General features: G+C 51.1%; 1 protein-coding gene across 2 annotated transcripts; it reads left to right on the forward strand.

Annotated features, from left to right (window-relative positions):
* The first annotated feature begins 2501 nt into the window (after window positions 1–2501).
* Window positions 2502–26009, forward strand: TRAP1 (TNF receptor associated protein 1). 2 transcript variants are annotated; one of them, XR_009933690.1, is made up of 19 exons: window positions 2502–2596; window positions 7043–7210; window positions 8318–8400; window positions 8794–8934; window positions 16013–16084; window positions 16756–16916; window positions 17752–17861; window positions 18046–18119; window positions 20367–20522; window positions 20842–20962; window positions 21087–21156; window positions 21318–21465; window positions 21956–22141; window positions 23201–23339; window positions 23794–23879; window positions 24413–24558; window positions 24911–24983; window positions 25259–25569; window positions 25680–26009. XR_009933690.1 is itself a non-coding variant. In XM_062503429.1 (18 exons), the coding sequence occupies exons 1-18, from the start codon at window positions 2515–2517 to the stop codon at window positions 25358–25360; spliced, it is 2118 nt and encodes a 705-aa protein (XP_062359413.1). In that variant the 5' UTR covers window positions 2502–2514; the 3' UTR covers window positions 25361–26009. The 2 variants fall into 2 exon arrangements, 1 of the variants encoding a protein (XP_062359413.1); XM_062503429.1 differs by having other exon boundaries at window positions 25259–26009.
* The last annotated feature ends 1244 nt before the right edge of the window (window positions 26010–27253 follow it).

Raw genomic sequence — 27253 nt, forward strand, 5'->3', positions numbered from 1 at the left:
TTTAGGTACAATCTGAAGTGTGGCGAGATCCCAGCAGCAAGGGAGCGATGTAGGTCCGATCCCCAGTTGTGTTGGGTAAGAGCAGATGTTTTACCAGGAAGAGAAGGGAAATGCAGAGCTGAAATCAGCCCTGCGCGGGGGCTGGGGGTGTCACCAGTCCCTGCAGCCTCGGGCGGGCTTTACTCCAGTCACCTGTGAGTGTTGATAGGAAATTCAGCATATCTGAAGCCTGGATGGGCATGGCTTTTCCAAGTCCCTGTTTGATGGGGAGGTGAGGTCAGTAAGGAACGGCATCCTAGAAACATGGGAATTTATAAAGTGAGAGCGTATTGGAGCTTGCGGGAGCTTTACCACTGGAGAGGGTGGGTGAGACCTTCCCCTCACTGAATTCTGGAGTGGAAGAAGGTGCTTTTAATATGAACGTCGAGCTGCAAGCGATGGTTTTCGGCTCTTCTCCCGAGCTGCCCACCCTGCTCCGCTGTGCCGCTGGCTCCTGCTCCCGCCGCCGCTGCTGCCGCAGGCTTGGAGCTTTTCCTCACGCTGCCCGCACAGCTGAGCTTCCCCTCGTGGCTCACCCCTGTCCCACCGGGACACAGATCTGCCCACAGCACTTGTGTGAGCGCTCCCCGCTCCGTCTGCCTCTGGATGCGTTAGAGTGAAGGCGGGAGGAAGAGGAGCCCTCTGGCCGAACAGGCTGGGACGGTCCCCCCTCGCTCCCTTGTCAGAAGGCTGCAGTAGCTGTTGTCCCTTCCAGCCTGTGGCGGTGTACAGTAGTGGGTGACAGCAGTTGATGGTTTACAGGGCGGTCTGTATGTGCGTTGGGTGCTTCTCCCAAAGCAAATTTCAGCCCATGGTTCTTCCAAGTGCAGGGAAGATGGAGCAGCCACCCTGCAGCTGGGGGGGCACCGCCGAGGTTGCTGTGCAGGGCAATCTGTGCTTCCCTGCGCTTCTCCACATTCGGGAATTTAAAATGCAGAGCAGGACGCAGCCAGGGCAGTGATTGAAGCAAGCTGGAGCCAACCCCCGGAAAACTAAAACGAGCCTGGACAGAGGGGAGGATCTGTATCAGATCCCCTGCGATCCCTGCAGGAACACATCTCATGGCTAATGGTGAAAGCACACCCAGGATGAGGCAGGAGGAGGATTCAGGTGTTTCACAGCAGGTACAAGAGCTGTGGTATAACGTGGCTCCTGGGAGTGCCGTGGGGTCAGCGGGAGGTAGCAGTGAGCACAGCGAGAGGAGGGAAGCATTTGCAACCGGCTCAGAAGTCATTTTGGTTTTGGCTGCAGCACAGGGAATCTCGATGAAGGGCTAGGGTTGGTTCCAGGTGGAAAAGCAGCCAGCAGAAGAGTGTTGGAGTGATGCAGAGGCTCGTGCTGGGTTTGTTGCACCTAATCCATAACGTCGAGTGCCCCACAAACCCTGCTCCGTGCGGGTGTTTCTTAGATATGAACCTCCAAAACAACACTCAGCTCGGCACAGCCCCAAAAGATCAGCTGCAAGCACGAGCGAATTGCACACAGAGCTTTCCAGCGAGCTCCTCCGGGCCTGGGATTACAAAGCTGGCTCTGTTCGGTGGGCACGGTTCCCTCCTGAAAGCTCCTCGGTCTGGAAGTGGTTAGTGCTCACCGAAAGAGACCTGCTCCATCTTTTATTTTTGGCTGTGGTGTTCATCGAGGCCAGGCTCTGCTCGCACGCGCGTTCCAAATTCAGCTCGCGCCAGAGTGGTTCATTTCCTCGCTCACCCACATCCCATCCAAAGCCTTTCTCCAGTACCTCGGGCCCTTAGATCTCAATGATCTATACTCAAACAGCCCCGGGAGATGAGGAGTTTGAGAGAAATGGAAAAATGAGATGCTAAGCAATTGGTCCAGAGACGAGCAGGGTGCCCGGCCAAGCTATGGCACACAGGGGGTTCATGAGCGCTGCTCTCAGCCCGGCACAGCCGTTCCTCAGCCCTCGGCACCCTCCGTGGGGAAACGGGGAGAGCCACGGTGCACCGAGCTCTGCCAGCTGCGACTGCCGAGCTGCTGCCGCGGCCCGTCCCGTGGAATGGGCTCCCGAGGCCATTCCCGGTGAGATACCCGCCAGGGTGTCTCCACAGGTTGAGCTGGGTACGCTTGTAACCTGTGTCTGACTCCCTTTCCTAGCAAGTCCTCAGAAACACGAACGGGATTTTAACCATCAGAACAGGAGCGGCTTGGAAACGGTGTCCTGGGCTTGGCGTCCGACCTCCTGGCAGAGCCCTGGGAACGCCAACCTGAGGGTACCGAGACCCGCCGCCCCTGAAGACGGTCGGGAGCCATGAGGGGATTGAGCCGCGGTGTCCCCTGAGCACGGTCGGTCGGGGGCCCTGAGGGGATCCTGGAGCAGCCCTGAGGGAAGCAGCACGCGCGGGCTGAGGGCCAGGCTGACGTCACCGCACGCGCGTCACGCACGGCCCGCGCGCGGGGCGCTCGCGCACCCCCGCCCCGTGACGTCATCAGCTGGCGCCGCGGGAGGGCAGCGCGGGCATGGCGGCGGCGCGGGGCGGGCGGTGTCTCCTCGCGGCCCTGCGGCGCTCCGGGGCCGCGCCCCGGCTGCGCCCGCCCGCAGGTGAGGGGGGGACGGGCGGCGTGAGGGGCGCGGGCCCCCGGGCTCAGGGAGCGGACGGACCTCCGTGGCTCGGCCCGGACGGCCGCGCCTGCCCGGAGTTACGCTCGGCCTTGTGCGTCCTCTGGAGGTGCAGAAGGTCCGTGTCCCACAGGCAGAGCCCCGTCGCTCTCGGCTGGTGCCGGACGTGGCCGCTCGGAAGGGTCGGAACGGGTGCCGGCCCGGCAGCGCGGGAGCAGCACGAACAGCGCCCGTGTATTGACCTGAGAACGCCCAGCGCTCCTTCCTGGGGAGGGGCGAGTTACCATGGGCCTGTACAGGGAATAGCACGGGCTCGTGCCGGGCAGAGAGCGCGTTCAGGGCAACCAGCGGCTCCAGGGTCATGTCCTGCCTCATACAGGGTGTACAGCATGCTCAGATCGTGTAGCACGGTGAGGTTCATGTGGTGGCTCGTGTAGGGGTGTATAACATATCCATATTTGTGTCCTGGTTCATAGAGCACTCCCGGTTCACCTCCTGGCCCGTATAAGGTGTACAGGACATGCAGAGGTACTTGCTGGCTCATATAGGCTGCACAGCGTTTTCAGCTCATGTATCACATCCCGGTGCACGTCCCAGCTTACACAGGGTGCAGCCCAGGTACCCACGTGAGAGCAGAAGGCAGCAGCGTTGCTGTTCTCTGGCCGTGTCAGTACCAGAGGACTTTACAGATGAGCCCAAAGGGTTTGCATTTCCCCGGGTTGCACTTGAAGTTTCACCTCAGCTGACAGGAGTGAGCGCTAAGAAAATCCAAACTCGGAGGCCTCAGTTATGGGATGTGCTCAGTTTTCAAGGCTCTCGTGGGCTGGAAATGTGCCTGTGAGTTGCCATTAACCGAAGCATGGTGAGGCGTGTCCTGCCTGTCTCCTGCCAGCAGCCCATGTTTCCTTGTCTGGTGTGTGGTCCTTAATGGACGGGTCTGTGTGTTGTTGGTGTGGTCTGTGATTTCCCTGCAGCTTAGGAAGAGATAATGTGACAGAGGAAATTGTGTGACAAATAGAGTCACTTTCAGGGTCGGGTTGTCAGATTTACTGTGTCACAGAATGCCACTTGGGTGCTTCTGGGCAATCCAGCTCTTCCTCTGCTGAAATCCCCAGAGGCTTGTTAGCATCCATGTCTGGGGGCAAAGCTGCTGCCTCTGGTGGGTTAGACATAGTCCGGTAGAGCCAGGGTTTTATTCCTTAACCTGTCATTCACGTCCCTCAGGGAAGGAGTAGTGAGCAGAAGCTGTTTGGGGTGGGGATAAAGAGGGAGGGGCAGGAAGTGTTTTCAGTTGGATCCGGGCTGCAGGGACAGCTGCCCCTTCCCTCATCGGGCAGAGCTGGCAGTGTTTCTGCTCACCATTTCAGACAGAGGCTGGAGCTGGTGCAGAGCTTGTCAGGAGATGTGTTGGTGTGAGTGGGTCAGTCAGGGATTCTCTTCTCCCCAGATTCTTGGGGATCTGGTGCCCAGCCAGGGAGCCCTTTTGTGTAAGGTCTCATCTGGGAGTGTTAATTGCTGGAGCTCTTCCCTGCACGAGCTTCCCCCCTGGAGCTGGTACGGTCATTCCTGCTGACCCAAATTCTTCTCTTTTGTTTTGAGCCCCAAACTGCTTTGTGCTCGGTTTCCCCCCCTAAATCTCTGGCTATTGCTCAGCTCTGCTCACTGCAGTGCATTTTCCAGAAGGGGCTGTTTCCTGAGGGCCTGGTTGGGGGATCACTGAGGCTTCCTAATGTCTGGATTGAAAGGAGCCCCTGAGGGTCCTTGTCTTTGCTGTGAGTGTGTGAGGCAGGTCTATGGCCATGGGCACAGGATCACTTGGGATCACAGAGTAGTAGAAATTGGGCAGTGGTGTGGGTTTCTCCATCTCTCATGATGCAGTGATGGGACTAGGAAGGGGTGTGGTGAAGCTCCACATTTGATTAAGTCAATATCAAAAGACCTGATTTGCCCCAACACATCACAGTGCTTTTCTGGGGCAAGAGCCATTCCTTCTCTGTCGCCTGGGCTTAGGAATTTGTTTCTGAGGCTCATTATGAGTAGCATATAACCTGTTACCTCAGCAGGTGCTTCTCAATAGCTCTTGTGTGCTGATAATTGTGGTTTTATACCCAGAATAGCCAGCAGCCTTTTCTGCTCTCTTGCTCCAGGCAAGGACTCTGGAGAGGCAAACGGGCTGAAGATGCTGCAGCTTGTATTTAATGAGCTGTGTCCTTCCCTGGCATGGGACAGGCTGTTAATTAAGGATGATAAGACCAAACATTGTACAAATCCGACAGCAACTTCCGAATTGATGGGTGGTGATTTATTATTGTGCTTTGGAGGTAGGGAGGCAAAAAATGTGACTACATCAACAATTATAAGTAGCCAGAAATAAAATTATAAATAGCTGTAGTTTCTAGAGTCAGCTGGTGTTTATGGGCTGGAGAGTGACCTGTGTGGGGGCTCTGGGACTTTGCTGTCTGGACATCTGATAATAGAAGTGACCTTAAGGTTTTAAGCTGGTGATGATCTGTGTCTTTTTTGGATTCTGGAGTCAGGGAGGGAACAAAATTCTCTCTTTTATTTCTGCTGTTTGGGACGTGTCTCTGTGTGTGTGTGCGTGTGTGTGCTTCTGTACAACGCAGCACAGCATAAAATGAGTCTAAAAGATGTAAATACATAAATATATAAACTCTGAGCTGCAGGCCCTTCCCCTCGCAAGCTTGAGAGGCTGGACAATGAGTGCTCTGCTGCTTTCCACCTCAGCCACCCGGGTTGTTTTCCTTGCCTCTTTCCCAGACGATCCCAGCAGAGGCAGTGGAATGGAAGTTCCAGAACGTGTCCTGCAATAATGCGGCAGAGCTGTTCGTGACGCAGAGAGCACAGTTATGTGTGTGGGAGGTGCTCAGATGCATTTAGAACTATTTGTGGGCTCTTTTCTTTAAGGGCAGAATGACTTGGGAGTCATTCAAGCTTCTAGCTGGAGAAGTGGATCTTGATTCAAAGCTTTCTGTGAGGAGGAGGAAGAATGAGGACTGACAGCCTCCTCTGTCAGGTCTTGAAAATGAGGTGCAGGAGACAGAAGTGCTGTTAAAACTCAGGGCTTGATGTTCACCTGGCCTGGAGCAAGTGAGAGCCCAGCATGATGGCTGGAGCAGCAAGACCTGTCCTTGATGACCACACTGAGGGCTTGTAGGACTTGCTGTGGGGGGCAGGAGGTTTGCAGAACACTTGTGAAGTGAGTCTAAGCTAGAGGATGAGGGATGTTGGTGAAAAGGCTGGAATGCTGAGTTCTCTCGAGGGCTGTGACAAGGTGGAGGAAGGTTCAGGAGGCAGCTGAGCTCCCCCAGCATGTCAGCTGGCCTGGAGGGCAGGGGATGGCCATGGGAGCTGTTTCCAGGGAGGTCACACATGTGCTTTGGGACTCTCACCATACTTATGGGGCTTGGTTCAGTCTTTGGGTGTTTTTGTACCCAGTCATCTAAAGAAAGGACCCCTTTCTTTAAATGAAAATGTCAGGTGTAGGGTTTGCCTCCTTCCCTTGCTGGATGAAACAGGCAACAGGCACAGAGGGAGCTGTAAGGAAAACCTGAGCTTGTCACTGCTTCCAGCCACTTGTGCTGCTTATCCATGTTCTCCTGGCATTTCCCAGGCTGTCCTGGTCCCTCCTCTGCTTCCCAGATCAGTCCAGTCTGTTAATGTTCATTGTAGGGCTGGGGGAGGCTAAGATGCAGCTGTAGGGTCAGGTCTGCACCCTCTGGGGTCCTGCTGTGGCACAGGCCATTCTCCCAACAATTCAGAAATCACTCGAAGGAACAGGCTCTGGACCGAGGTCTGTAGTGTGCAGTGGGCTTTCTGTGACCAGGTTTGGCTTTGATTCATCCCCCAACAGAGAGAAGACTGTTGGGTTCACCTGGACAATGAAAGGAGGAGAATTGGGAATCCCTGACCTTAAGGGGGCTTGTGCCATTTCTTGACTGGTCTTATTTTCCCCACTGATTATGTGACTGGTGGCCTTGCTGCTGCACGTGCTGCTTGCCCTGGACCCAGCTTTGTTGGGGGATGTAATCCCTGTGCTTAGATAGTCAAGGGCCAAATATTTATTGCCAGTTTATATTTTCACAGGCAGTGATGTGGGAGTTGTCTTCATCTTAGCCAGGTAACAGCAGTGAAAACTTCAGACTGCCTCTTTCTGACTGGTTAATTCAGTGGGAAAGCTGCTAATTGTCATCTTCTAGATAAAGTCTTGATTCAGAAGAGCCAAAGCAGCAACCTGCCCTTTTTATGCAGTGAAGGCAATTCTGGAGGGGAATGGTGGGTGTTGGATTGTGAAGGAACTGTTCAGACAGTGTGACTCCCATGGGATTACCTAGGTGGGTGCTCTGAGGAGTACTCCTGTTGTTGCTGGACTTGTGATGTGTATTGAAGTCTCTTCACTTGTGTCTTTAGCAAAAGGAGCAGCATGTCTCCAAAGACAAGTACTCCACCGCTGGAGCCTCCGGCACAACATTCCTGCCTCCAGCATTCCTGCTGTCCGGATGTACAGCACACAAACAGCAGAGAGCAAGGAGGAAGAGCCCCTGCACACCATCATCAGCAACACAGAGAATGTGAAAGGTGGGCCTGGGCACAGATGTGTTTTGGGGACATTCTTGGGGTGCACCTGGGTCAAGGTGTGCTGTAGGTGAACCCTCTTCAGCAGTGCTGCTGCCTCTGGAGGAAGTGCAGATATTTATCACCACATCTTTCAGTCTGTGTTGCACCATCACATCCCAAAGCCTGGGTGTGGAGGCCAGAATAGCCTTTACTGAGAAACAAGGACATCAACACTGCATCCATGGGCTTAGCCAGGTAGTTGATGGTTATGTGTATGTGTGGAGACCTCAGAGGCACTGGAATTGGCTGAAAAGAATTTTCTGTCCCAGAAGCAGACTGTGCCTACCCAGCTCATTGCTGTGGATCACAGAGGTGTGATGAGAATCCTGGTGTCAGCCCTTTAGCTAGAATGAATTGCTTTGCACAGCAGGGAGAGGTGCTCTAAAGCAGTCTGAGCAGTGAGTTATGCCAGCACAGAAATAACAGCTTAACTCTGTGCCTCTCTGCTTTTCCTGGGAGGTATTTTTGAGACTGCCAGACTGTGTCCCTGGTGGGTTTGATGTGCTGGCTGTCCACACTCCAGCTTCACCCCATCCCTGGGGGATGTATGTCCTCACCAGCAAGGCATGGCAGAGGTGATGTGGGACTTTTGGCTTTTCCCTGTATTTTTCCAGAGTTTTCTAATGCCTCTTGCAGGAGAAGGGAGTTCTCTTAATTGCTCTTGCTATTTTTAAAAGGCCAAGGATGGTCTTTCAGCTGAGATATTTTGTATTTTTGCTGAGGAGGTTTCTCTTCTGGGCACAGCTCCCTACCTGCAGGGGTGGCTGTACAGATGCTTTCATCCAGCCTGGCGTGGACACTGCCAGGGATCCAGGCACAGCCATGGCTGCTCTGAACGCCCTGTGCCAGCACTTCACCACCTTCACAGGGAAGAATTTCTTCCCCATATCCCATCTGATCCTTCCCTGTGGCAGTGTAAAGCCATTCCCCCTTGTCCTGTCTCTTTAGGCCCTTGCCCAAAGTCTTTCTGCAGCTCTCCTGCCCTTTAGGCACTGGAAGGGGCTCTAAGTGCTCCCTAAGCTTTCTCTTCTCCAAGCTGAACAACCCCAACCCTAACCTTTATTCCAGGTGCAGCCTCTAAACATGAGTTCCAGGCTGAAACAAAGAAGCTGCTGGACATTGTTGCCCGTTCCCTGTACTCGGAGAAAGAGGTAAGACACCCACAACTTGCTGGGAGATTTTCTGTTGGCAAAGCCCCATCTTTGTCAAGGGATACATCCAAAATGGTTGAGCTGGGAGAATAACTGTTCAGTTCCCAGTGAGTCCTGAGCTTTCATGTCAGGCCCTCTTGAATAATGTTTTCTTAGACACCTCAAAAACACCTTTTTGAAACAATTTTTAGGTATAGCCAAGTGACTCTGTCAACCTTGAGCCTCTGCAGTTCCACATTGAGTTTGGACAAACTCTTCTCCTGGCAGATGAAGGGGAAACACAGTCTGGGAAGCTGGGAATTAGTCTGTGGGAGCCAGCGAGCTCCCAGGTGTGTGGGAGTGCTGTGCAGGGGCAGGGCCAGGCTGCAGTGTCAGGCTGTGTCTCATCCTCAGGTGTTTATCCGGGAGCTGATCTCCAATGGCAGCGATGCGCTGGAGAAGCTGCGTCACCGGCTCATGACAGAGGGGAAGGCCTTGCCAGAGCTGGAGATCCACCTGCAGACAGACAGCGGGAAGGGAACCATCACCATCCAGGTAGTTCCCTTTGGTAACAGCAGAGTCATTCCCTGCTGCCTTCATCACTGGCCTTTGTCCTGTGAAGAGTCACTGGAAGCTGGGCAGCAGCACAGTCGCCAAGCCTGCCCAAAGAATGTTCTGTCCTCAGCTGGACTCTGGTTCATGGGGCTGTAACCTCATGATTTGATGAGAAACCAGCAGTGTTATCTGCTCCCCACTTGTAGCCATAGGAAAATTTGCTGCTTCTTCTTTCCCTATTGGGAAGTACCGTAGCTTTTCTCCCAGTACCCCTGCCTAGTGCACTTACTAGGATGTGTGAATTCCTCACTAGTGGGTAAGTTGTCAATCTGGTTTCCTCCTGACCTTGGGGAGGTTTTCATGCACCTCCTTAAATCTGAGGTGTTACCTGGTTGCTTGCAGACCTTCTGTCTCCCCTGTAGGAGAGGGGAAATGCCAGGGTAGTGAGAAGAACCTCCCGTTCTTGCCTGTCTCTATCTCTTCCTGCTCCAGGACAGGCTGAGTCCAGCTGATGCTGAGGTTCTGCCTTCAGGCACATTTGGGACTGTAGATTTGGGCAGTAGCACAGCACTTTGTGTGCCCAGGTTTTGGTTGTCCCTGCTGGTGACAAAATGCTGACTGGGAGGAAGACAGTCTGTAAGAGCAGTCATTTGTGGGCTTCAGCATGGGGAGGGAAGTGGAGCTGGGCCTCCTCTCTGTACTTTGATCTCACTTGTGGCTCTTGTCCAGGGTGGGAGGCTGAGCCACAGTTTTGGTGTCTTCTTGGCAAAGTTCCTAATGTTAAGAAGGCAAACTGGTCATTTTCCTTGTGGAGATGTGTCAGTCATGAGTGCAGCTGTGGACAGCTGTGGACAGCTGTGGAGGAGGATGAAGCAGGCAGCCCTGAGTGACCATGGCACAGGGGAGATGTGGCACAGACAGAGCACACAGGCTATTTTTCACATGGGACAAAAGCACAGGGGGCTGTTGGAGGCTGCACAGTTATTTTACATTTCTGTTCCTCTGAAGAACAAGTGCTGCAGTTGCCATGGGGAAGTTAGTGCTTGTCAGCGGGCAACACAATCACCAAGCATATATTCTCAAACCGTGGTGCAGGGGCTTTGCTATTCCTGTCACACTGTTGCAGTTTTCTGACTCCTGTGTAACACCAATTGTTTAAGGAGCCCTCCTTTAGCCCCACGCAGGGGGTCATTCCTGCCTCTCTCATCTTTCCAGATTGTAGTGGACAGGAAGCATCTGCCTCCATCAAGACGTTGTTAGCTCTCGTGCCCTGTCCCTGTGGAAGCTCTCCCCTTGTTTGGCAGTTTGGTTGGAGAGCTGCTTGCCCACCTTGCCTGGGATGCCTTCCGAGTTAGATGGGTTAGGGATTGGGCTTTTTATAACCCCCTGCCTGGCTGCCAGTGCCTCTCTAATGTCATTAAAAGAGTCTTAACTGGGAAGCTTTTCACTGCAGCAGTCCTGGGCTGTGGGGAGCAGCGAGAACAACGCTGCTCCAATCTCTTTAATAGCTTTGCCTTCTCCAGAGTGCCAAAAGCTCCTTACCTCCAGTCGGGGGTTATTTATAACTTATTGAAGAAGCAACTGCATATAATGATTGTTGTGAGCAAGCATCATTCAGAACATTTCTCTGCCTTTCAGGAATGCAAAGGTGAAAGAAAGCTTCCTGCAATGATTGAAGTAGAGATGGATCTTCCCTTAGCCACTGTTTTGTTTTCTGTACCCACTAGGACCTTCAAAAAAAAAAGGAGGCAGCAGGTCCTTCATACATGACCTGTAGCAACACTCACCCCTTTTTTTATTCCTAGAAAGGTCCCATTGTCTCACTCTGACCCCTAAGGTCCTTTTCCTCAGATTTTCATGCTGCTCTGTGCTCCTGGATCTGCTGAATCTCTCCCCTCCTCTTCCAAGCCCTATAGCAGCTCTGTGTCTCACTGAGCTGAGAAAAGGCAGATCTGTAGTGTGTGATAGGCATTACAGGCACATTCCTGGGGGATTGTGTAGATCTGGTATAAGACTACACTCATCTCCATTCAGTGACTGGAGTTCTTGTTCTCTGCCAGGGCTGAATTTCAGCAATAAGCACAGCAAGACTCAGGATTTTGGTAGAATGTCCTCATTGAGGAGTATTCTGTCTAAGCATTGCAGTATAGTATCTGCTAAGAGGGACATGTTGACTGAATTCCACCACCTTGTTTCTTGTTTCCTTCACCAAAGTCCTGTTGTTTTAGCAAATTCCACCATTTCCTCCATCCCTTTGAAAATTGTCTCGTGTTTCTAGGACAGCTCCATCTGTAGCAACCACAGCCTGCAAAGTCAGAGTGCTTAAGAAAATCCATTTGAAAATGTGAGGAGTGTGTTTCCAATGAGAACAGCTCTGCAGAGCTCTGCAGTTCCACGTGCTGAGGCTTTACCGATGTGGTTTTGGACCCTTTGAGGTGGGAACAGAGAGCTTCTTACAGACCCCAAGGCTCTGTGAGCCCAGAGCTCACCTTCAGCACCTGCACCAGGAGACAGGCGTTAGTCTGTGCTGTGGTGGTGTTGGAGCTCTGCAGTTCTGCCGAGATGCTGTGCCTGGTGGTGATGTATGAGCTCGGGGCTGCAGTCCTACTCCTTGCTGATGCTTAATTTGGGTCTAGGACAGTTTAGAGGAAATGGTTTGAAATGTTTACAGAGCTGATGTCTGTTTCTGCTGGGGGAGGAAGCGTGTTTGCTGTTCTAGCATGGGAAAGTTGCTGCCAGAGCTTGGGCTGCTCTCTTCCCTTTGTTGAGCTTTCATCTCTCTGTTGCCGTCATCCAAAATCAGTGTCTGTGAAGCCACAAAAGCACCAGTTTGCTGTGTTTGGGAGGAGTTAAAATGACTGCAAACACCACTCCTCCCTGCAACAGCTCCCTGTATCACTGAGCAGATCTCTTCTGCCTCAGCAGTCACAAACAGCCTGCAACAAGGACTCCAGTAAGGATTGCCCTGTTTGGACTGTAGCAGGTCAGTGCAGATGCACCCTTGTGTCCCACAGAGCTTGAGGCAGATGGGGAGCAGGTCCCAATCCCCTGTGGGACCAGGCTGCAGCAGAGAGGGTGACCTTCACTGCAGCATCTGTGTGTCACTTGGGCTTGAGGAAGCAGGAGATGGGCAGGTGCAGATAGAGGGGTAAATCTGGCTGTACTTTAGCAAGTCTTAGGTAGAATTAAACATACAGGAATGAGCCACAGATTGCAGGGATGGGATACAGCTTCCAGAGTTTGCATCATCTTTAACAACTAAGCCCAGGACCCAGAAATATAAACACATCTCAAATAACCTGTGGCCCAAGGAAGGAAGTGTACAATCTTTTAGTTCTCTTCACAGCAGAATAAGAGCATATCCTGTATAAAAATGGGAAGTTCAAAGTGGATGAAAGGCAGTACTTTTCTGGACAGAGGGTTATTTAGACCTAGATGGCTGGAGGCAGAGCCTGTGGTTTTGCAAAGGAAAGCTCAGGCTCTCTGCTTTGGACCACTTCCATGTACTAGGCCAACATTACCTCGTGTTCACTTGCATCAGTTTTATTCTGGCTTTTCATCTACTGGTTGCTGCTGGGGCATATGCTTTAATGATTCTAAATCAGAACGTTGCTCTAGTGCAGCTGCTGTCCTGGTCTTGTGAATTTTAAGTCTTTAATCAAGGTATTTAAATAACAATGGGTGCATTTGCTAATCAGACATTTTGGGATTTTATTATCTTATCAGCTGGTGACTGCAGCATGTCTTTATAATAGTCAGTGTTCTTCTGATGCCCCGTTGAGGCTTTACACTGAAATAAATGTTTCAAGTGTTTGTTTTGCAACAAAGCAAAGTGAAAGACACAATAGTTCAGCCAGCTACCTCTAACTGGGAGCATTCCTTCCGATGCAGTTAATGGCTGCTTAATGGGTTGTTAGGTGTAAGGAAGCTCTGCAATACTTTAAATTGGACTCAGGTAATAAGAAAAGATAAACTAATCTTACACAGCAGGTGTCTGCAAAAATCCAGCACCCTCACCACAGGGTTAGAACAAAGGACACAGAAGGCCCTTTGTGCCCAAAGGTGCAGGTCAGCAGGAGCTTTGGTACTTGGGAGGTCTCCACACATAAAAAGGTGCTAAAAACAAGGTTCAGCTGCTGTCTCTTTAGGGTAAATGTTACTGAGTTTAGTTCAACAGTTGTGGCTACTAGCCCTTCCTGGTCTGAAGGTCTGCAGCCGCTGTATATAGGGGATGGTTTGGGGGAGGATTTTTACTCTGTACCCTAAGACGTACCAGAAGAGAAATTCACCCAGGTGAGGAGGTGGTGGTTGTGCTGAGTAACTGCTGGTGGTTCAGCAGGTCTTCTGTAATTAACCTTCAGCTAACGAAGGATCAGTGCACTGAACACTGTCTCTTGGTCTCTCCAAGCTGTGGAGAAACATTTGGCACATGGAACTCTGAGCATATCCCTCACATTTTGTAATTTGAGAAGCCCCACGTACAATTTGCTTGGTGCTGTTACAAATAGCTCTGCTGTGGCTGTGGTCAGCCTGATAAAGCTTTTCTTGCAGGCTGAAGGGAGAGCTAGAACTATGTGCAGGGGAAGAAAAGTTGTAATGCTGATAGTGGAGCAAAGGCTGGATGGTGGTGGGTAGAAGGTGTTTGCAGGGGTTGTGTGATGCCATAGTGGTTCCTGGTGAAGATGCCCAGTGGCCGAGCAGCAGCTGGTGCAGCACGGAGCAGTGTGAGAAGGGCAGTAGAAATTCCACCAGCTCCTTCCTTGGATTTCATGGAGCTGAAGCTGCCAGCACTTGTGTGGGCCCAGCCTGAGGTGGGCTGCTCATGGGCAGGTTCAGTTGCTTCCCATGACTGCAGAGTTCCTGCTCTGCAGATCTCAGCTCCCGTCTCTCCTTCACTGTCGCTTTATTCCCGTTCCCCCAGCAGCTCCATGTGGTGAAGGGAACCAAAGGGCAGCTGCAGGAAATGTGGACATGGCAAGGCTGGGTTGAATCTTGATGGTGCCTTCATTCTATTCCACCCAGGTGTTTTCCTGCAGTGGGAATGTCTGCTTTGCCAGGATCTTTGCTTCCCACTCTCCCTGTCAGTATCCTGGCTGTTCTGAGTCCTGCTTTCTTTGTTAATGAGATTCACCCTCATCAAAGTAGTCTTCAGGAACTGTCATTAAGCATTCTGCAGTAAGTTTGGCAGAGCATTAGGAATTCAATAGCCAAATAAATTTATGGGGTAAGGATGTATGTTTTTTTAGCACACTGGAATTTGGGAATGACATGCTGTGCTATAAATAGAAGTGGATCAGAGTTCTGTTCAGGGTCTGGCATGAAGAAAAACTGAACCAGATGCTGAAAGCTGTTCTTTCTGGCTTTTTCTTCCCTGGGGGAAGGGACCATGTCAGATTCCTGAGATTTTGCCATACGCTGTTTGTTTTTCTTGGCTTTTGATCTCTCGCTGTTGAGATCTTACTGGGCATCATCCTCTTCTCAGCCAAGTGGGCTGACTGGCCTTACTGTATTTAAGCAAGGGAAAGGCATTGCTGTGCCGTGACTTGTGGGGGTGCAGAAAAATGTCTTACCCACATGGCACCTCACAAGCTGAGCAGTCCAATCCTTCAGTGCAGTTAAGTGCAGTACATTAAGAAATACATACTGACATTAACTTACTTTGGTAGAAATAAGCCCAGTAAATGCTCCATGGGTGGCAGAGGTCACTCTGGCACCTCTGAGCCACCTAGCAGCTGCCAGCTCTGTTGCAGCTGATTTTGCTGACCCTGCACACCATATCCTACCCCTGCTAAGGCACTGGGAATGTGTGAGCCCACTCTGGATGTGCCAGCTGCTGTCAGCTGTGATAACCATGCACGCAGGTACTCAGGTAGAGCTGAATCCCTCATGGGAATGAGAATCACATTTCACTTGGCTGCTTTTCACCTCAGAGAGTGGCTCAGAGAAGATGTAACAGTGGCTTCTTGGGATGCTTGTGTCAGGTAGAGAAGCTGATGGGATTTGGGAGGGGAAATGGCACTTTTTTCTTAGGAGTGGCATCCTGGAGGGCAGTAGGCTGCCCTTTGCTCCTGTGGAAAATGTGTGTGGAGCAATTCTGAAAACACATTGGACAACAGAATGGGCAAGATTTTTGCTGAGGTCCTGTGCGAGAGGGTGGCCATTTCTAGCTGGGGTTTGCTGTTGTCTTTGTTGCCTTGGGATGTCATGCAAATTGAAGTTGCAGCCAGGTTTGAGACTTACTGCAGCCTTTTCTGGGTGGTGCTGCTGCAGTCTCTGCTGCCTGCAATGTGTGAGCTGCAGGGAGATGTTTATCTGCATGCAGCAGTGCATTTCTGGAGTAACCTGGCAAGGAGCTGTGTGCCTGTGAAGCTTGGGCAGAGCATCACAAAGTGCAGCCACTGCATTGTATTTTGGCTGGGGTTAGGCTGTTCCTGTGGGAATGCAATACCCAGCTCTCCTGGACATTGACAGCTTCGTACTCACATCATGGAGCACAGGGTGAGGGGGGGAGAGGCAGAGCACATGGAGATCAGTTCATGTGGTGCTTGCAGACAAGGGTCTGCATCACCTGAGAGTGAAGGGATTCACCCTCTGTCGCTGATTCCCAGTGTTAGTGCATCGGTTCCACATCTGCAGATTGCAAACAAGCTGCTTCTCACTGCTCCTCAGCTCCCCCTCAGACCCATTCAGGGATGGGGGGTGTCTCTGTGCATGGCATCTGGCACTGTGGGGCCATGGCTGTGTTGGCATCTCTTTCCTGGGGTGCCATCCTGTGCCTTTTAGAGGGATGTGAATTCAACCTGTCCGGCATGGTTTTGTCTTTCCTTGAGAGATGGCCAGAGTCACTGAGCTTTCTGGTGGTTTGTAGGCAGCTGTGGCTGCTCCTGGAGCTCTGTTCCCTCTGAGTCTGTGTTTCTGGCCATGGGGAGATGGAGTCACAGCTGGAAGTTGGCTGTTGGATTTACTACTCAGAGGGGAAGGGGAGAGTGGGAATTGGAAGCAGAAGTTGCTTGGGTGCTGTTTGCTGGAGCAATGATTCCCTACCGATATTTCAGCTGCAATTGCTGTGTCTTTTCAGGACACAGGTATTGGGATGACCCAGGAGGAGCTGGTTTCTAACCTTGGTACCATTGCTCGATCAGGCTCAAAGGTAACCTGGGATGAGGACCCTTATCTCTTCCTTAGAAAACTCTTCCTCAATTACAACTACTTTTGTTCTCTCAGTAATTTTTCATTCTGTTTTGTCCCTTGGCCCTCAGCCCAGCTGTGAAATTACACCCCTCTTAGAAGGTGAAACCTGCCTGTGGAGTCTTTTGGCTTTCAGTGGTCTCTTCTGAGCTGTGGGAGGCCCAAGGAGCCCAGGCAGTGCTGATGGGCCCTGTGTGTAGCACTGCTGCACCCACTGCCCTCACTCCAAACACCCTCCTGCTCAGCCATCCTTACAGAGGGGCACCCACCCAATTGGCATTTACCCCATATCCAGGGGAGCAGCAGCTCTGTCCCCACAGCAAGGTGTCATACATGTGTTTTGTTTTCATTTCTGGAGGCACCATTTTAAGGTTTCCTGCTCCTGACTGACCGAGCTCTCACTTGTTTTCCTTTTACTGCTGTAAGCAGTGCTCCTCTTTTCCAGAGGTGCAGGCCCTGTGGAGAAACCCTTTTGCTTGGGAACCTTCCTCACAGCACTGATGCAGGAGCATGGGGTGAGGGTTTTCAACTGCCAGGCTGCAGTGCTTGAGGAGCTCAGCTGGGGATTGATCACAGCTTTCAGCAATACCTGAAATCACTGTGTGCTGGTTTGTGTCTTCTTTGTTCTTGTAGGCTTTTCTAGAAGCTCTGCAGAGCCAAGCTGAAGCCAGCAGTAAAATCATCGGCCAGTTTGGAGTGGGTTTCTATTCAGCCTTCATGGTGGCTGATAAAGTGGAGGTGTTCTCACAGTCAGCAGAGCCAGGCAACCCAGGCTACCACTGGTCATCTGATGGGTGAGGCTGCAGAGTGGGGTGGCAGCGTGGGGGGCTGTGTCCAGACCAGGCATGGCCTGTAAGCTGTGGAAAGACAGGATTTGTGTGTTCTTTCAGGACCTGGCTGACTGGTTTAGGTCCTGCTCCAGTTATACACAGTAACATAGCATGGCCAAATGTGCCAGTGTGGAAACTGCATGGACAGAGTTGCTTTGTCAGAGCAGGCATGCTGTGGACAGTGTACCTGCCTTTCCTCTTCCATCCCTGCTGGCAGGCAGGCAGCTCAGGGGGCCCCACACCACAGGGACAAACTGAACCTCTTTGGTCTAAGAGATTTGGCTTGAGGCACCCACAGAGAGCAGAGCGTGTGCAGCACTGGGGTCTGCAGCACATCTCCCTGTGGTTCATGGCTGTGTACTTATCCTTTGCTTTTTGCTTGAAGTCACAGATATCTGGGATGGCAAAGATGTGGGCTGCTGGACATGTTGAAATTGGAGCTTCTGAGGGTGACAAGCTCAGCATCCTCTTAAAATTTTCTCAGAATAAAGAATTTACTGCATTGTTTAAGTTATTGAGAAAACTTGAGATTCTTGAGACACCAGGCTGGTTTGGGTTTTCAGTACGTAGTGTCTTTGCAGAACAGTGTGTCCTGGGTCTGGAGTCTCTGTGGGGAAAATGGCCACATATTTTTGGGGTTTCTCAGAGGCACAAGGAGCATTCAGGCATTCAAGACTTCCTTGCCTTTTCCTCTTGGCTTCGAAGTGTTGTGTGTACTCTCAGTTGAACAAACAGTTTTTCTGTCCTATCATGGGTGTACCTGATGCACAAACTGACTCTGTTTTTTTCCTAATCCTAGTTCAGGGATGTTTGAGATTGCAGAAGCATCTGGGGTCAGAGCTGGAACTAAGATTATTATACACCTCAAAGAAGACTGCAAAGAGTTTGCAAATGAAGACCGAGTCAAGGGTGAGTAGAGGAGGGGAATGCTGTTACCTCTGGGGCTCTGTGAAGTCTGTTGGTGCCCACAGATGGGAGGTGAATTTACAAGTTTTTACCTCTCCTGCAACTCCTTCCACCTGCTGTTACTGAGGAAATTCCTGCTGTGTTGTTTCCACAAAGGTGACCCTTCTGTGTCTTCTTTCCATTCCAGAGGTGGTGACAAAATACAGCAATTTCATCAGCTTCCCCCTGTACCTCAATGGGAGAAGGATTAACACATTGCAGGTGAGGTGGAGGCCACAGGCAGGTCACTCATGGAGATAAACAACTGTAATGTTATGCTGGAGACAGGAAACGTCATAAAGCTGCTGCTGTCCCTGGAAATCAGGGGAGAACTGTCCAGGGTATCACAGACCTTGTAGTGATCAGTTAATTAGAGCAAAAGAAGACAACCCAGCTGAACTCATACCTGCAACAGCTTGTTTGCATTTATTGTGGAAAATTCTTGGAGATCAGCAAGATCTGTGTCTTCCCTTATCCTGAATTATTGTTTCAGTGCTGTATAATGCTTACTCTGTTCAAGCTATGTGACATGTTAGTGCTGTAGGGGTTGCTCATAGTGCTGGTGTACTGACACCCCTCACTTCAGTTCCTTCTGTCCTTTACATGGAATAGCCACTGCCAGGCAGTGGTTGGGGTTTTTTAACAGCTCAGCTCACAGACTGATTTATTCCCAGCTCCTAGCTGAGCACTGCTTGATGCTGGCATTTTCTGACCACTGGCATTATACTGCAGCCAGATCCATTTTACTCAAATGTACTTGGCACAATTGCAGGCATCACTTGGGAGAAATGAATTATCTTTAAAACAGAAATCTATGAATCATTTTCCTCCAGCATCTCCTCTTCTGATTGTTCAAGGCTTTCTCACCTAAGAGAACAGGTAGAGAGCATGTGTATGCCGTTTTTGTTTCCTGGAATGTGGCACTGACTGCACAGGCTTTCAAAACTGTACTTAAACATTTTACCATGTTAATTTATCTAAGGGTCTGTAATTGGTGTTATTTGTCGCTGATTATTTATTTGGATTTCTGCATAATAATGTTTCTGTTCCAAAGGTTTTCTAGCTGTGCCCCTTAAATTACAAAACCAGAAATAGCTTTAGAGACCTGTTTGCTCTCTCTACCTGACAATCAATAGAACAGGCTCCCTGGAGAAGAGTAGTAGTAGTGGAATGGGTGAAATGCCCTTAATAGAGTCATGGACTTTTATCTTCTTATCAGAAAGTCTGTTCTCCCTTGGGTTACAGCAACAGCTTTATTCTCATTATGCTCCCATTTCATGCTGTTTCTTTATCCAGGATCTAGGCTTTGTGTTTTTCCACACATCGGCATCAGTTCACTGCAAACAGAGCCACAGTTGCTTCCCTGGTGGGGTTTCTCCTTGATGAGTTCCTGAATGCTCACAGCATGAAGCTGGGGGCTTCTCTGGTCTAACTGGGATAACTCTTAGCTTCAAGTGAGCCCCTGAGAATGCAGCACTTTCCCTAACACAGCTACTGTAGAACACCTTAGCTCCCAGTGAGTCCATAATCCTACCTGTGATCCTGCAGACCCTCCAGGACACTTGTGTATGCTGGAAATGAAGGGAAGCCTGTGGAACAAGGCTCTGAGGAAGAGGAATCCTTAAGGATTTCAGGGCTGCCAGGGACCTGAAACCCTTGGGCTCTGAGGGTGGGCTGGATGTTTGTGTTGTCCCCAGAAATCACTCCTGTCACTCATTTGGGCTCGAATAGCAAAGAGAGGCAGTGACTGAGATGGGCTTCACCCAGCTGGAAACAGACAGTTCTGTGTTGAGTCCCACATCTTTGCTAGATGCATGACTTTACTTGAGGTACTGGGAACTGAAACATGTTGTGAGCATGGGCTGAGTACTTCAGAAAGCACTGGGGGGTTAGAGCAGCAGCAGGTGAAAGCTACAGCTCATGGCTTCAGTGCATGAGTTCATGTGGGAAACAGTGCTGGAGCAGTGACCCTGCAGTGGTTCACAAAGGTTCACAAAGCATCTCAAAAGCTGCTGAACAAATCAGCAGCAAATAGGCAGTGCAGGAGCTGCTTCACAAGCTCTTAGCTGAGACAGTGACCTCCATCAGAGAGGCAGGTTGGTTGCAAAAGGCACACGTAAACTTCTGCTTTTCTTTTGCTTGCTGGTCAGGCCTTAAGAACTTGACCAGTACCGCCAGTCAGCTGAGCTGTGGGATCTACCCAAGATGGCCATTGGCAAGTGGGAGGTAAAGGAGGTTAGCCAAATCCCTTTTGTTTTGGGCTAAACGAAGCTGCCCTATATATGTTGCAGGGCAAGAGTCACCTCTGAGGGGTCGCCCAAGACCAGATGAGGGGCAGTAGTTTGTTAGTCTATGATAATGTGCCTGAGCCACATCTTGCTCCCAGACCTTGCAGAGGAGTCTGTTTGAAAGGTTCTGTTTCCCAGCATCCTAGAGCTGATGAGAACTGTTTGCCCTGCACCTCCACAGGCTCTGTGGATGCTGGACCCCAAGGACATCAGTGAGTGGCAGCACGAGGAGTTTTACCGCTTCATAGCGCAGGCTTACGACAAGCCCCGCTACATCCTGCACTACAAGACCGACGCTCCCCTCAACATCCGCAGCATCTTCTACGTGCCTGAGCAAGTACGTGTCCTGTTTTGGGAACGTGGGATGTCTGCCCAGCTGCTCTCAAAGGGGAAGATGGGAGAGCTCATTAGGGAGAGGAGGCAGATAGGGCTGCAGGGAGGAATATCCAGTGTGGCATCTCTGCAGTGGGCTGGGTGCCGCAGGGTAGTTGGGATACTGAGCCATGACAGGAGCAGGGGGAGATGGCTCAGGTAGTTCCCTAGAGAAGAGAGCCAAGATTTCAGCTCTCATTGGGTTCAGCATTGTAGGGAAAACCACAGTGTGATGTGGGCACCCTGCAGAGTGCTGGTGTTACCTCCTGTCTCTTTTCCTGCAGAAGCCATCCATGTTTGACATCAGCAGGGAAATGGGCTCCAGCGTTGCCCTGTACAGCCGCAAAATCCTCATCCAAACCAAAGCTGCAGACATCCTGCCTAAGTGGCTGCGCTTCCTTAGAGGTGTGTGTGGGACCAGGAACAGCAGGTTGTGGATGATGCCTTCCACAGGGATGAGGCAAGGGCTGCCCTCCTGAGCCTGGCACTTGTGTTTGCATCACTGTTCAAGGGTTGCTCTGTGTTCCAGGTGTTGTGGACAGTGAGGATATACCCCTGAATCTCAGCAGGGAGCTGCTGCAGGAGAGTGCCCTGATCAGGTAAGCAAGATTATCTCTGGACTGAGATACAAGGAAAAGATGTAAAGCCATGAGGGAAAGGGGACAGTGGACTCACTACAGCCCTGTACAGAGAGATGTTTACCTAAAATGTCTTGTCTTGCTCTAGCAGCTATTTTTAAAAAGGCTTGTTCCTCCTGCAGGAAGCTCCGTGATGTTTTGCAGAAGAGGTTGATCAAGTTCTTCATTGACCAGAGCAAGAAGGACCCTGAAAAATATGCCAAATTCTTTGAGGAGTACGGGGTATTCATGAGAGAGGGGATTGTCACGATAGCAGAGCAGGATGTCAAGGTACCAGGAGTCTTGAAACGCTGCAGCTGATGGGAAAGATGACCATGAGCTGGGGTGAGGGAGACTGCTACTTCCCCATGGAACCTGCATGCCCGTAACTTGTGTTCCTGGGTCTTCCAAGATCTGTGGATTCTCCAGTGCCTAAATTTTCACTCTTTCTGACTGGTGCTGTTTCCCATTTATTTTGAGGCCCTGCAGAGTCTCTGTACCCACACTGTTGTCAGCCCTCCCTGGTGCAATGTCCACTACAACACACAACAGAGATGGGCCTTCCCCTCCTGTTGTCTTCTGCCTAATTCCCATTTCCAGGAGAGCTTGACCTACATCCTGTCTAGGTCACTTTTCTGCCTCTTTAATATCTGGAGCAGGAAAGGAGGAATTCAGAATCCCCTGAGTCTTTTTGTAAGGCTGCCAAGAGGCACAGGAACCGTTGGGGCTGGGAGGGGTTGGGTGGAGCTCAGTGAGCTCACAGGAGCACGTTTCTTTGCAGGAGGACATAGCAAAGCTGCTGCGTTACGAGTCGTCGGCGCTGCCCGCAGGGCAGCTCACCAGCCTGACCGACTACAGCTCGCGCATGAAGGCGGGCAGCAGGAACATCTACTACCTGTGTGCCCCCAACCGGCACCTGGCCGAGCACTCCCCCTACTTCGAGGCCATGAAGAAAAAGGACATGGAGGTGGGTGAGCAGTGGTGCCACAGCCAGGAGAACACCCTGAGCTGCTGCAGCAGTGGTGGGGGCTGGCTCTCAGAGCTGAGCAGGGCAGTGAGGCGTGTAATGGAGCCCTGCCAGCACGGTGCCTTTGCCTGGTCCCCTCTGCCTTTGCTCAGACTGTGGTATGAGTCCAGGAAGGACCTGTCACACACCCTTAACCACAACGTTGAAAAAAAAAAAACAAACATTCAGCTGTTGGGAGTATCCAAAGGAGGGCCATGAGAATGGTGAAGGGCCTGGAGAAGAAGCCATACGAGGACTAGCTGAGGGCACTTGGTCTGTTCAGCTGGAGGAAAGGAGACTGAGGGGAGACCTCACTGTGGTCTTCAGCATCCTCACAAGGGGCAGCAGAGGGGCAGGTATCGATCTCTTCACTCTCACGACTAATAAGGGACTAACTGGAGCTGAGTCGAGAAGTTTAGGCTGGGTATCAGGAGAAAGTTTTTACCCAGAGATGTTAGGGGTCAGGCTGGGACAGGCTCCCCAGGGAAGTGCTCACAGCACCAAGCCTGTCTGAGTTCAAGAAGCATTTGAACAATGCTCTCAGGCACAGGGTGGGATTTTTGGGGTGTGTTGCACAGGCAAGAGTTGGGACACTGTGATCCTAATGGTGCCCTACAACTCAAGCATATTCTGTGATTTAGCACTTGTACAGACACACAGTTCTTATATCTGTTTCCTGCCTTTGCTGGACCCCAGAGCAGGAGCCTGGGAGCTGCTGTGCAGGGCTGTAATGGTGTCGCAGTTGTCCCTTGTGGGCAGGTGGCTCTCTCAGGACTGGAGTCAGTGCTGGTTCTTAGTTCCCCTGGACAGCAGAACTTGTTCACCTGCAGACCTGCCACCTGTGGTAACAAACCCCTCCAAGGGTTTGCTTTCATGTCAGGCCCTGAGTGGTAGTCACTGTGGGGTTGAACCTGCGAGTTTCTCGTGTGATGTTCCTGCTGTTTGGTACGGAGCTGCCTTGGGAAGGAGGGAATGCTGTTACATCCCAAACAATGTGTTGCTGTCCCTTTGTTGGCACAGGTGCTCTTCTGCTATGAGCAGTTCGATGAGCTGACACTCTTGCATCTCCGGGAGTTCGACAAGAAGAAGCTGATCTCTGTGGAGACAGACATTGTTGTTGATCACTATAAGGAAGAGAAGTTTGAGGAGAGCCGCCCAGGTACCGTGAGGCTCCTCTGGCCACTCCTGCTGCATACTGTCCTTCTACCCTGAGCAGCCAGTGAGGGGACACCACCTTCCTCCCTGCTCTTGCAGCTCCCGAGCAAGAGCTTTCCACCTTCCCATTTTCATGGTCTGAGGCAACTTATGAGTTTTTGCAGATTCATTTAATCTCACATGATCAAAGTTAAATGGAATGTCATATGTGGAGTTGCCATGATTTTACTGCAACCTCATGCATACATCTGGTGTCCAGACAGAAACAGCCCCTGGCAAGGCATGAGCCTGCCCTCTCTGGGTATGGCACGGTCTGGGATGAGGATATATAGGTGTGTGCTGAGTGGTGCTGCACTCTCATTCCCACAAGAGAACTGAGAAACGGAAGTGTGGAAACTCAGCTCACTGTCCACTGCACACTGTAGAAGCACGCTCAGATGTGCCTCTTTCCCTGCCAGCTGGAGAACGTCTGACAGAGAAGGAGGCTGAGGATCTGATGGCCTGGATGAGGAATGCCTTAGGCTCTCGAGTCACTGGAGTGAAGGTGGGTATTCTGCATCTGGGTAACTGAGTACAGGAGATCCATGGAGGTAACGATCATGGGGAAAAAGATGATAGGTGGCTGGGGATCTGCTGCCACAGATTTTTCTTTGGACCCTGTAGGGAGTCATTCTTCTCTGTGCCTCCTGTGTGCAAATGGTGTGGATGATGGAATTTGTCACTGGATGATCAGTGTGGCAGCAGAAGAACCACATCTCAATGTGTATTGAGCAAAGCCCATATTGCAGCTGATGCTCAGGTTACCACAACAGACTGATGACTTTTCTTCCTTGTGGACTAGAAAGGTATATTGGCAAGGAATGCTTTGGGTCCAGCTGCAGCCCACTGCCTTTGGGCTGTGGGGCCATTTGGGGCCCCCATCTTCCCTGCTGGTTTAGGCAGCTCCTGTGGGATGAGAGTGAATCATATGGAGGCTTGGTGTGGATCTGTGCTGAGGAGCCTTTAAGTCCTTAAGACTTTCCCCACCTCTGAGGCATGCATTGTCCATGGCAGTCCTGACTGGTGCTTGTGCCACAGGTGACCATGAGGCTGGACACCCACCCTGCCATGATCACCGTGCTCGAGATGGGCGCTGCCCGCCACTTCCTGCGCATGCAGCAGCTGGCCAAGACCCAGGAGGAGCGAGCCCAGCTCCTGCAGCCCACCCTGGAGATCAACACAGGGTAAGGGGGGACAGTACCAGCATCAGGCCTGGGATAGACCAGTCTCTCGGAAGTGGAGGCAGAGAGGAGGCAGTGTAAGGCTGCCAGTTAGCAGAGTGCTCCCCATTAAGTGCAGTCGGTGCCACAGAGCCTTAATCTGCGAGGCTGAGTGGCACCTTCCACATGAGCCCCCCACACAGTGCCCAGCCCTCTGGGGACCATAGGGACAGATGGGAGAGAAGAGACAAGCCCCCAGAATAGGAGCAAGGAAGCTGACTTAGGTCACCCACTGTGACTCAGCTGCACATTCTGGAAATAAAATTCTCATTGTGTCCTAAATCAGCAAGTCTTAGTGTTGATCTCTCTCCTACAGGCATGCTCTGATTAAGAAGCTCAGTGAACTGAAGGACAGTCAGCCTGATCTGGCCCAGATGTTGCTCGACCAGGTGAGAGCCAGACCCTCTCCAGAAGCAGCACCATCCTTCCCAGAACCAGCTTGCAGACTATGCATGGCAAGGAACAGGGTGAACCATTACAGTGGGCAAGAGTCACGTCCTGCTGTGGTCCCTGGGTAGTTCTGGGGCTTGTGGTCCATATTTTCCTAGCAGGTGCCCTGGAAGACATTCTTTGTCTCAGCATGCAGGTCCTGGAGAGTGACCTTCCCTTCCTCCCTCAGGCACATTGCTTTAATGCTTATTTAGTGCTTTCTTCTCTTTTTCAGATTTATGAGAATGCCATGATTGCAGCAGGACTGAATGAGGATCCCAGGCCAATGGTGAACCGGCTGAATGAACTCCTCACCAGAATCCTGGAGAAGAACTGAGCCCCAAGGACTGAAGGATGAACTCTGTGCTGATTTCTTGCCTCAGGCACAGCCACTCTCTGCAGCTGCTTACAGGCACTGTCCAGCACAGGTTCATGGGCAGAGGGCAGGGACAATGCTGGGGACACCCAGCCCTCCTTGCACAGGGAGGAGCCACCTGTAATTATCAGATCCCAGCTCATCAACTTGTTCAAAGTGCAGAGCTCTTGGTGAGGACAAAATCCAGAGGTAGTTGCTTAAACAATATGCCCAAATTTCTGACACTAGCCTAAAGAGCCTCATTTCATACTGTTTCTAAAAATGGCCTTTCTCAAAACAGATGTTGGCAGCGAGATTCCCAGTCAGGTCTGTGAATACACCCCCTTATCTACAAAATCCCTGTGCACCTTTGTGCTCTGAAACAAGCAATGGAAGAATTAATTACTTAGTCAAGAAACCTCCAGATCTGACCAGGCAGGAGGAGTTTGCTGGCATGGAGACAGATGGCTGCCTTTGGCAGACAAAGATACTGTGGAACATGTCAGTGCAATCCCATGGCACAAAAGATCACTGAGCTGCTGGATAAGTGAGTTCATCCTGGTCTTGTGGAAAAAGGGAAGTAACTGGGAGGCAGCTTTTCACTGTCTGGCTTTCTGGAGAGTCTGCAGGATAAACTGCATGCCTAGCTGATCTGTATTTATAATAAATAAACAGTTCATATTTTCCAGACATCCCCCACGCTTGACTCTCCTCTTTATTTTGTTGGTTTTTGTCTTCCAGCTGGTGATGCTGTTTGGTTCTTCGGGGCATCAAGCACTGGACAAGGTGACAAGAGAGCAGTGAAAAGAGAGTGTAGAGGGAAAGCAGGAGAGTCTGTAACTATGATAGTTTTGTCTCTGAAAATGGGATGTAGCCCTTGGTTTGAATCAAGAAGCAGTGACTGTTCACAGAAATGCCATGCTCGGTTCCCTCTGTGTGTCTGCTGTACACCATGAAAATGGTTTATAAGAATCCTTTCTCCTGCTCAGTGGGGCTCTGAGCAGCCCTGGTATTTGTTTAGCTTATCTTTAAATTGCCAGATTAAGATGCTGGGACTGGGTTTGGTTAACTCTTTGGGTGCTGTGCTGGACAGGACAACTTCCAGCTACAGGAAGCCTGGCTGTGCACAGAGGAGTGAAAAATTCCTGCTGCTTGGGGGACCATTTGAGATGTTTTATTAACATTACCTAACATTTCCTTTTTGATTCAGATGCAGAAGAGGGAAAAAATGGTGACAGTTTAGAGGGCGTTGAGACAATCAAGGAGCCAATTATCTCCATCCTGCAGCACTGGTGATACATCCTGTCAGGAACATTGTGGCAGCAGGACTAGGGCAGTGACTGTCCCCCTGTGCTGGGCACTGCTGAGGCACCTCCAGTCCTGGGGGCAGTCCTGGGCTCCTCACAATAAGAAAGACACTGAGGGGCTGGAACATGTTGACAGAAGGGAACAGAGCTGGGAAAGGGGCTGGAGCACCAGGAGAGGCTGAAAGAGCTCGGAAAGGGGCTCAGCCTGGAGAAAAGGAGGCTCAGGGGGAGCCTTCTGGCTCTGCACAACTCCCTGACAGGAGGGGACAGCTGGGGGGTCGGGCTCTGCTCCCAGGGAACAGGGAGAGGATGAGAAGAAACAGACTCAAATTATGCAAAGACAGGTTCAGATTGAATATTGGGAAAATTTCTTCACTGAAAGGGTGGTCAGGCACTGGCACAGATGCCCAGGGCAGTGGCAGACTCACCATCCCTGGAGAGATTCAAAAGACACGTGGATGTGCCACTTGGGCTACTGCTACATTAATGGTTGGACTTGAGGATCTTATCCAAGCCAAATGATTCTGTGATTGTAACATGGACTGAAGCAATTAAAACTTTGGTGATC

The sequence above is a fragment of the Cinclus cinclus genome, chromosome 16, assembly GCF_963662255.1.
Source record: "Cinclus cinclus chromosome 16, bCinCin1.1, whole genome shotgun sequence".
Lineage (NCBI taxonomy): Eukaryota > Metazoa > Chordata > Aves > Passeriformes > Cinclidae > Cinclus > Cinclus cinclus.